Source organism: Podarcis vaucheri (assembly GCF_965113315.1).
Source record: "Podarcis vaucheri genome assembly, chromosome: 2".
Lineage (NCBI taxonomy): Eukaryota > Metazoa > Chordata > Lepidosauria > Squamata > Lacertidae > Podarcis > Podarcis vaucheri.
Window position 1 is genome coordinate 35,125,144 of NC_138760.1, and position 10,665 is coordinate 35,135,808.

The following is a 10,665-nucleotide window of genomic DNA, read 5'->3' on the forward strand; positions in this document are numbered from 1 at the left end:
AAAACACATTTCAGCGCTTATAAATATAACAAAGATTACTTTAAAATGTAGCATCCAATAGCTCAAATTAACAAGGGAGCTTCAGTTTCAGCCTTAGCCCTAGAAATATGCCTCCCATGATGTAGCTCACAGTCCTTCTCCTGCAGCAGCTTCTTATAAGGCTTACATGGGCAAAGGGTGGAGTAGCTGTAAACGCCCCTCCCATGAAAAGAATTATTTCCAATTCCTCTAGATTTCCTCACTGTGGGGGGGGGGCGCAACTCTGTGGTTAGGTGGGCACCTGGAATTTTGGGGAGGAGATGTAAGCAGCTGAGAATGGGGCCTCTCTATAGCTCCCTGGTTGAGATTTGCCAGTGGGTTGTGGGTTATGAGGGGGAAATAGGGCAGCCCTTAATGAAGCGCAGTCCCCCTGATCTTCCTGCTCCCTCTTCAAGCTAAATAATGCTTCCTTCCAGAAACAGTCGCTAAGGGGGTGGACTGATCCTATAATTATGTGCTAGGTGGCATCTCCAATCAGTTGGGGATTTCCCTTAACACTTTGTGGGTTTTTTTTACTCTCTCCCCCCCCCCCACTCCCACTTGTCTCTCTTCAGAGCTGCAATTAGCCGGGATCCATTCTACGAGATGCTTGCTGCACGCAAGAAGAAGGTCTCCTCCACCAAGAGACATTAGCCACATGGCTTTGTTGAGTAGCAGTGACATTGGCAGCTGTTGCCTCTCCGTCTCCTGGCAGAGAGGAAGAGGAGCGAGACGACACAGACCCGCCTGCTCTGCATTATGACCCCGAGGGGGGGACTAGCTTCAGCTTTTGCTATTCTTTTCTGGTTTGGGGGCAGGAAGAGTTGCGGGGGGTAGGCTATGTTGATGGCAACCACCAGCTCTCACTGACTTATTTAATTTGCAAGAATGCCATCTCCCTGCCAGCCCCTCAGCTGGGCAGCTTGAAGCCAAACCACGTCACTGGTAGCCCAAGTGGCAGGAAGAGAAGAATTGTTGGGGTCTTTTCTGCTACCGTGGCTGACTGGTTCCTTGCCTGTGCCGATGGTGAGGCAGACCTATTCAAGCTGCCAGCGAGAAGTGTCTGCTGTACCAGGCTTTAGGCCTAATACTCTCCGAGACCCTGAATCAGGAATGGACCACAAACTGCCAAAGGCACAGATCAGTCTGCAGCAGAGGTTGGGGGCATGGCTCTCTAGCAGTGAAGCAGAGAGATCCCTGTGGCCCTCTGCATCGCCATGTTGCTCCCTGTTCTTTGGACAGGCAAGCCCAATGGCGGCTTTCCCCCAAAGCAGTTGAGCTGTATGCTCTTTCATGTTTAATTTCCAGGGTTCTCTGTCGCAAGGAGTTTTATTAACCACGTTGATTAATAAGCAACCAAGAATGTCAGTCCCAACAGCTGGCATGATGAATAGCAAGGCTGCCACCTCCAGGATTTCCCCTGCCCTCGTTCTAGAGGGCACTGACTTAGGCTGCCTCGTATGTGAAGCAGGAATGAGGCCAGCAGAGGGCTCACTCAAGCAACCTTGCCCAGATGAGAAGGCGGTGCTCTTGTGAGCTAGCAGCATGCATGTGGTTGTGGGTGGGCAGGTAGCGTAACCCTCATGGATGCTTTACAGGGAGGCTTTTCACCCCTTTGCCAGTGACTGCTGGGAAACCCTCTCACCCAGCAACTGGGCACAAAAATTTATCCCTGCAGCCAGAGCTTCCTCCGTTTTTTGTTTGTTTGTTTAACATTGCAATCGGGAGCAGACAGAGCTGAAGAGAAAAGACCTGCACCATTCCCTGCTACCCTGAAGAAAGAAGCTGAAACAGGCTGGCTCTGGATTCTTTGACATAGGCTATCTTCTTACAGTTGCACTTTTCAGTAGAGGGAGTGGATGGATTGGGATGAAGGCTGTCCTGGACAGTGGGGGCACTTCTTGGCTCTGAAGCACAAGCAGATGATTGGTTGCTGGGGAACCATTGGAAGCCCAAGGTGGGTGGGGTATGAGATGATGGCTTATGCCTGGAGCACTGAGCTGGGGTAGGCCGTAAGAAGACGGTTTCCCCCGACTGTTGATTTCATTATGCGCCTTGGAAAAGCTCCAGTTTTCCCCAGCTCAGTATTAATCTATTTATCGGAGATGTACATACTCTCTGTATAGATTTTTCTCCTTTTAGATTATTTTGTATTTGTTTTTAAATAAGAGGATTGTTTTCTGTGAAACATAGCAGAATTCTAAAAAAATTGCTGTGGCACAAGGGGGGGGCGGGAAGCAAGGGGGTTGTGGGAGGAAGGTGGAAGTTACTCCTGGTCAAAAAGTTTGGTTACAGTTTTTTTGTGTTGAATCCTTTTCCACCCCATTGTTGGGTTTTTGTTGCCACAACCTTGTGAACTAGCACAGAGCAACTGCAGCAAATAAATGTTGATCTCACACTTGGCTCTATGCCCTTCTTTGGCTGCCTCTGTCTCTGTGATCTACATTTTTGTGGTTTTCCTATTTGAGGTTAGTAGCATTACATCAAGCAATTCAGGGGCCTTGGGCCAGTCTATTTAGATCTGTGAGATTGAGGACATTTCTGTAGCCATACTGAGAAAGGGTTTCATTGTGGCTTCCCTCCCCAGCTTTAATTTTTCTTTATCTGCCAGGGGAAGCTGCTGGTAAGATTGGTTTAAGTTAAGGGACCAGAATGTAAAGCATTCATCTGGCTTCCCAGCATTGACATTGGTTACTGATAGCTAGCTGCTATCAGTAGCCAGATGCAAAGAGGTTATAAAGCGTACATTAGGAAATGAGGTTACAGTGGGTTGTATTCAAGCTCGCACTAAGGCAAACAGGGCAACAAATTATCCTTGCTCAACAAAAAGTTCTTTCCCCAAACATGTTCTGGAAAATCTCCTAACCCTCTGGAGCAGAGCTTGGGGATTGTGTGTTTGGGGGCGGGGAGAGGGAAGTGGAAGTCCCACTGTGCTAGCAGAAATCCTTGCACAGGTACAATTATTTAACTGGATACTGCCCAGGGTGTTGTTTTTTGAGAGGGGCTTAGAGAAGACCCTGGTAGATTTGGGATAAGACAGCAGGCTACAGTGGGGCCCCTAGTCTGTGGATGATTTGGGTTTGCATCTCCACAGTACAGTAGTGTACACAAGCTGTGGAACCTGCAAGTTGTTATGTTTGGGGAACAGCAAGAGCCACCCACTTGTGGGTAAAACGTAAGCATGCCTACACTGAACCCACCTCGTCACAAACCAGCATAATGTTAAGATAGTGTTATGTCTATGCCTTTCCCCTGCATGGCTTTGCAAAATCAGTTTTTGTTTCATCAGATTCTGGATTTTAAAAGCTGTCTCAGGGGATGTGCCTAGATGGGGTTTACATGCCAGTTGACCTCTATCTATTATAAAGCTTTAAAATCTTAGTAGCACTGTATACTTACAGAATAACAGGATTACCTCCAAAAATAGGCAACAATTGCTTTGTCTAAATAACATCCAGCAACACTTGGGTGTTCACCTCCAGTGTGTCTCAGATTCTACAAAAGTGAATTAATCAGTCAGACAATTGCATTCAAAATACACATTAGCAGAACAAAGGTGGTGTATCTCATGCAGACTTTCTTGATCACCACAGCTCTTCCTGATAATGGGGCAAGTGGGGTTGAACTTTAGCTCATTTCCTGCATGGGTTCTTAGTAAGAACTTCAAAATTCTGCTCGGGTCCACTATATTTCTTTTAAAGATCCCGCTCTTGCTAAAATTGGTTCAACTTTTCAAACTCATGCAGCCTGAGCAGCAACCAGCAGATGGCACCAAGGTATCACATTTGGGTTTGTAGGGGAAAAGGAATGCTTATCTGCAGAAATTACCTTACCTTAAATAATCTCTTAACACTCTAGGCTGTTTTTCTTAAGGAATGTAAGTTTATAGCAGCTTTGCAAAATGGTTTTCAGTGCCCACAAAATGTAAATAAGAATCAATGTGCTATCTGTGGTGGTAGTGGGTAACCTGGTTTGATTAAAACAAAAAAATTCCTTCCAGTAGCACCTTAAAGACCAACTAAGTTAGTTCTTGGTATGAGCTTTCGTGTGCATGCACACTTCTTCAGATAAACTTGGGTGTTCACCTCCAGTGTGTATCTGAAGAAGTGTGCATGCACACGAAAACTCATACCAAGAACTAACCTAGTTGGTCTTTAAGGTGCTACTGGAAGGAATTTTTTTGTTTTGACTATGGCAGACCAACACGGCTACCTATCTGTAACTGGTTTGATTAAGTCATAGGTGGGATGAATATGTTAGCAATGCTCATGCTTCTCATGATCTTCCACCCCTTTCTCTGATATCCAAAGCAAGGGGTGGGGGTTCACCTTGCCTAATATGTGGTCCCTGCCTGGCCTCTATGAGCGGGAAAGAGGATTCTCCTCATTTCCTTTTATGGCAGTAGTAGCAGTAAGTGGAGGAAGTGCTCTTTCTAGATGCTCTCAGTACCACATCAGGACTGAAAGAGCAGTGGTGCTTGGGCCTTCTGGCACTGTAGTATGGGGAGGGCATCTTCCAATGCTGCTATTTCAGCTTTTAGGGGAGTAAGGAGGAAGGGTGGATGCTTTGGGGTCATGGGGAGGTGCAGATCAAAGGAACCCAGGAACCCTCTGTCCCAGATAATTTATTTCAGCCAGAGAAGACTTTAAGGGTGCCTTAATAACTTGTCCCCTCCTTTTGCAGTGCCCCCTTAAGAATACTGGGAGTTTGCTTCCAAGCTAAGCCATGCTTTAGGCCGACATCCATGGCATCACTGTTGCTTCTGAAAATACTGTAGAATGAGTCCCTACTCGTTCTCCACTACCATTTCCACTTCTACTCTTATCTAGTCCTCTTTCAGGGCTCCTGATTAGCACCCTTCTCCAGCTTGTGACATCATATCCCCACCACCAAACCAATTTAGTTTGTCTAACAGCGAGACCTGTACACTGTCTCCGCACTAGGTTCTTTCTCTGCCAACCTGGTCCTGTGTATGGTCTTCTCAGTGCCTCTTATTCTTCCATCATGGATGATTTCAGCAGCAGGAGCCACAGTATCCCTTGTGGGTTTCAAACCAGCTTCCTATGGCATTCCTCTCCGTTGCAGTCTGCACAGAAAAATGTGTCTGGGAGGATCTGTACCTTTGGGGTGAATATGTAGTTATTGTGCCCTGGGGTCCCAGGAAGGTGACCTGGAAAAGAAATTGCAATTAGTCTTACAAAGAGTGAAAAATGGGCAGCACGAAGATATCCAAGCAACAATGATTGCATTTTTCAGTAGTGGTGCCTAATGGCAGAATACTTTATGCAGTTATGCGCTTCTTAATGCTATATTATTTTTAGGAAGCTGTTATTTTTCATTACCGCTCCCTCAAAAGGACATTAGATTGAGCTTGTTTGAAAACAAGAAAAATATTTGCTACCTTTTACTGCACCAGGTTTTGCCCTAAATTGTCTAGATATCTGATGGAAGGCCTGAAAATGTCTTAGATTGGAAATTACATGGTGATTTGAAAGTAATTCACATGCATTTCCAACCTCCCTGGAGATGCTGGTGATTGAACCTAGGAGCTCAAGCTGATGCTCTACCAGTGAACTACAGCCCCCCCCCCCAATCTACATGACTCCCGGTGCCAGGTTCTCCATAATTTTTAAAATTTATATATGTGGGGTTTGTTAAGCACCTCTCTAAGCCAATCCCCCAGGAAGCTGCTTTGACTTCAAAGAACAAAGGCAGAATCATTAATACCCCGATGAAAGGTCAGATATTCAGAGTCAGACATGGAAAGGGGTGGCGTGCCTTCTCCAGCTGTGTGTTACTTAGCAGAATTGAGAGGGGGAGATTGCCAGAGAAACGGGTGTGATGTCACCACAAAGGTTTGGGGAACAGGGTTTTCTGGGAAGGAGGAGCAAGAAGTGGGTGGAGCTCTGAAGTGTGCTGGCTGGAAAAGGCTGCACCGAGAAGCATGACTGGCCTGCTGCTTTGGACCCAAGCTGCTGACAAGAGGAGCAACGAGAGATAGTCTTGGGATGTGTTGTTCTGCACCCCCACCACTGAAGGCTTCAGCTGTAAACATGTATAAAATAAACCATATTTCTTAAAGACCCTAGTCTCTATTGTGCCTCATTCCAAAGGAACACAAACTCAGGAATCTCTTGCTACTGCTTGACAGAGATTGGGGTGGCCTGTAACAATATAATTCCTGAATGTGATACATTTTCAGTGCCCAATGCACCCCGATTTTGCTGTGTGTGAAATAGTCTCAGTGGAGCAAGGGGTTTTACCTCCATAAAGAAGCCTTTCCCTCTCTCTGATAGTTTGTCCACTTCCACTTTATAAATTCCTGCTTCCTGCAAAGGGAAGTGCACAGCTAACTTGCTCTGCTTCTAAACTCAAGATTATGAAGGTTTAATAGTATGAACTAGTGTGACTTGCAGCAAAATCTTGAACTATGGTATGCTCCTATTGAATGTTCCAGCCATACCTTCTTTCGGGACACTCTTTGAAAGTTTAAGGGGATGGGACTGGTGGGGGAGGCTCAATGGGAATAGTATTGGAAGTGAGGCTCCCCTCCTCCCAAGCAGTTGCTTCATTCTGTCTAATAATAGGACCAGCCATGGATCTGGAGAAGTAGAGCTGGGGGGAAAACTTATACAGAGAGACATAGTGGTTAAGAGCGGTAGATTCGTAATCTGGGGAACTGGGTTCGTGTCTCCGCTCCTCCACATGCAGCTGCTGGGTGACCTTGGGCCAGTCACACTTCTCTGAAGTCTCTCAGCCCCACTCACCTCACAGAGTGTTTGTTGTGGGGGAGGAAGAGAAAGGAGATTGTTAGCCACTTTGAGATTCCTTCAGGTAGTGATAAAGTGGGATATCAAATCCAAACTCCTCCTCTTCTATTGCCAAGAGCTAATTTCCATTCCTACTACTTACACCATCTCCACCACCATGCCCTAAGAGGCCCTTCCCGACACTGCCTGCAAATTTAGGAGCACTTTTGCAGGGGGGAATCTTGCAAATGCAAACAGGAACCATCTCATGGGGCAGCCTTAGGTTTAGAGAATGCCCCCGCTGTGGATAGCAGTGCAGAGTGAATTTGTAGCCCCAATTTTTTGCCTCACAATTTGACATAAAACAGCCGAATAGAGATGTTCCTTCTCCCTTTACTAGGTCCTCCATCTGCCCTTCTGCTCATCCATGACAGAGAAGCATCAATATGCTTCTCTGACCCTACTCTTCACTTCACAAAAAGTAACCAGTGGTTGGTTGACACTGTTAGGCCAGACAGCAATCTTAACAGCAAATGAGCATGGCACCTGCGGGAAGAAATGTATTTTGCAGGCTGACTGCTGGGTCAATCCAGTGTTTCTACAACAGAAGCGCAGCTCGGAGGAAAATGTAGCAAGTGTGAGAAAAATTAACACGTACGGCTTGTGCACAAACAGCTTTGACTTCCTCCGCAGTGTGAAGAATGCTCTAAAATCTCCAGTCCACTTTCTCAAGTGGCAACCATAGTATAAGACCCACTATCCCACCAGGGGCCATCTGAATTAACCTGAAGTCTCACCTGAGAATGGAAACAGAAAGATGTGACTTAGTAATCATTGAGGAAACTGCTTGTTTAAAAACAAGTACCTTCAGCTACTCAAAATTGCTGAAATAATCCTCCCCTGTAGAGCTCAAAGTGGTAGCAACATAACATTTGGTACAGAAGGGCTCTTGATCCGTGAAGAAGTACCTAAATGATGCCTGTGGTATTTTCTAGAAAGAGATAGATAGTGCAGAAAAATCACGTCCTTAAAACCATCTTCCTTATACCACTGTATCCCCAAGACAAAAAAGGGAGAAAGCAGAAATACCAGGATGACCCACACACTTCTAAACCATGAGGAGATAAAGGTGATAAATGCCTGGTTTATAATGTATACGGGCTACACCTATAAGATGAACAGTAACTGTTTGCCCTCCTTGGTTTCTGTTATACAACCTTCAGCCAGATATCCACATTAGAACCACTCCCCAGAACAGAGGCCTCCTGCATGCTCAGTGCCAATATTTTCCTCAAGGAAAGACTTTTGCCTTTGGGAAGCACTAGATGGCAACAACATGAACATATCTTACACAAATGGCCCTGCTTAAAGGGGCTCTGGTCACTCCTAGCACTGGGTGGGCTATGGGAGCAGAAAAAAGCTGTGGGAAAAGCAAATCCACCCCCTTCCCCCCAAAAAATATAACCTCAAAGTTCACAGGCCTAATGCAGAAAGAAACTGCAAGACATATGTGAAGGGGTGTAAAATAAATTTAAAATGTGAGGGGTCGATTCAGCTGCAAAAGGCTGCCCACAGACATTGCCAAAAGCACTGTGGACCAGGCTGAAGCCTCCACTGCACTGAAAAATAAAGGCCCGCAGCAGGGCAGAAAGAGCAAATGCTCCCTTTGCTGGCTTAGTCAGACCTGAGCAGAGAGAGACAGGCTGGAGATTGTGTCTCCTCAGCTCAGCTGGCCCAAGATATGGTCTCAAGGTCAGTTATGCAAAAGTCTCTCCCACTAGCTGTCACCCAGGCATGGCAAAGCGTCTGTTCAGTTCTGCACGCTGAATGACTCTGCTGGACAGAACAAGGATCAATAGTATACTAAAAGTGAGATAAAAATATTCTTCTTGGGAGAGGAAGGGGAAAACAATACAATTTAGAGAACCACTGGCTTGAGGGCCTGTAAAAATAATGCCTGTTTGGAAAGCCAAGGCACTTGCTTACTTAGCTCTGTTATTGGAAGTTGGTGGTTGGTGTGTCAAAAGCGAGATTCATATTTTTAATTTGGTAAAGCAACAAGTAATGTTGTCTTACAGGGCAAGTGCTTGAGGGCATATGCTAGCACATTGTTCTCTGTGCATAGCATTAAAGCAAAGGAAAATAATGCATTTGAAGGATATTTAAATAATTAAGCTTGAAAAGGCACAGCTTTGTAATAAAAGTAGGGCATATTTTCTGCCTAGGGAGTTTCCAAAGCACAGAGTTCTCAAATAACAAATTGTAATCATCAGCGCCGAGAGCAATTTAGCTCAAAGATGTGTGTAAATCAGAGTTTTTTAATATGAATGTTTAAAAATTCCACATATATTAAAAAGCTCTGCACTTTTTTGATCTATACACATCTTTGAACTCATTGCTCTCAGAACCAACAATTACAATTTGATGAGTCACCAGAGAGGCACAAGCAACACAACATTTAAGAGAGCGCAGGAACAGACATCCTGATAAGGTGCATGCTGGGATTGTTTGAAGAGGGAACAGGTGAGAGCCTGGGGCTCCAAATGTAAGAAGATGGGGAACAGGTTATGGCAGCTCCCAGTTTCTCTCTAAGGTAACTTCATGATTTGGCTTCTGTATTTTAATTCTAGCATTAAACCACTTTTGTGAAAGCAATGTTCACTTCTTCACGGACCATGAAATTTAGATGTTGTTATAAAGCATGGTTTTCAAACAAATTACTAGATTTTGACCACTAGATTTTGACGTGAGAAAGTAAACACTTTCCTCATCAGGGTGTATTAGAAGAAGAGAATCTGTCAAGATCCAGACATGGAAATGATTCAAGGGTGTTCACATGGTAGGTGATTGACTAGTTTGGGATTTGCCTCAAAAGAGCTACACAACTTCGGAGACAAAGCAAAGTAACAGTACTTAAGTCATTAGTATCAGTTCTGCAAAGGCTATTCATGCTTCTTGAATAAGAGTATTAGCACAAATAACTGTACTTATAAAGGTCACTGAGCATGGAAGGTGCTGAACCACATGGTCTGGGCAGCCCTTAGGCAGATGGAAATGTGCCAATTGTTCTTTAGTGGCCAAAGCATCCTCCCAGCACATGGTCAAATTGAAGCCGACAGGTGCTCTGCTATATCTGAAGGATGGGTTCAGGCCTAGACTGAAGTGGAGGGAGAAAAAGGTGGCACATGCTGGCAAACAGCACCCTGCCCCTTCCCTTTTGCATTCCTGCCACTGCCTGAAGCAATGCAGAAGCAAATGCCCTTTTGTAATGGGCTTCATTACTGCGTTTGGTCTCCACCTGAGGGGAAAGAGAGGAGGGGAACATCTTGCTAGGCAAAAGATGATTGGGAGGGGCAGGACTAGTCAGGTACAGGGGCACTAGGAAAAGCAGCTAGCCAAATAATGCAAATGGGAGGAACTGTTTTGAAAGTACTGTAATCTTAACCATGCCAACTCAGAAGGTAGTCCTCTGGTGGGGTCATGCTCCTTCTGGGGTAGTTTGTCCACCTTTGGTCCCCTGTGGCTCTTAGAAGCTATCAGCATGCAAGAGCCACCACATCCTGGGAACGGCTCAGACAGTCCAGCTAAACCAGATGAGGGTAGCAGATTGGTTTCAAACCCTCAGTGAATTAGGGATTTCCCTGGCAGGCGAAGACAGGCTGTGGTGGATTGAGTGGATGAGAACAACAGGAAGTCCAGTGGTGAGGAAGGCTGTTTCTGCAAGTGCTGTAGGTAGAAGTGAGGGGCAGATGGGACTCATCAACCTGGGAAGGTAGCCCATCTAGCAGAAGGAACAGTCTGACCCTAAACCTCCACTGCCTTGCAGAACATCTTTGGGAAAAGAAAAGGGTAAGGAGTAAACCCTACATAAATCCAGAGTGGAGTCCCTAAGACAGTT

General features: G+C 45.5%; 1 protein-coding gene across 4 annotated transcripts in view; it reads left to right on the plus strand.

Annotated features, from left to right (window-relative positions):
• The window catches only part of CYTH1 (cytohesin 1), a 57,507-nt gene extending 55,091 nt beyond the window's left edge, over positions 1-2,416 (plus strand). For all 4 annotated transcript variants that reach the window (XM_082213298.1, XM_082213297.1, XM_082213299.1 and 1 more), the window contains exon 13: positions 594-2,416. In XM_082213298.1, the coding sequence (XP_082069424.1) occupies positions 594-672 (79 nt within the window). In that variant the 3' untranslated portion in view covers positions 673-2,416. The remainder of the gene's footprint in view (positions 1-593) is intronic.
• The last annotated feature ends 8,249 nt before the right edge of the window (positions 2,417-10,665 follow it).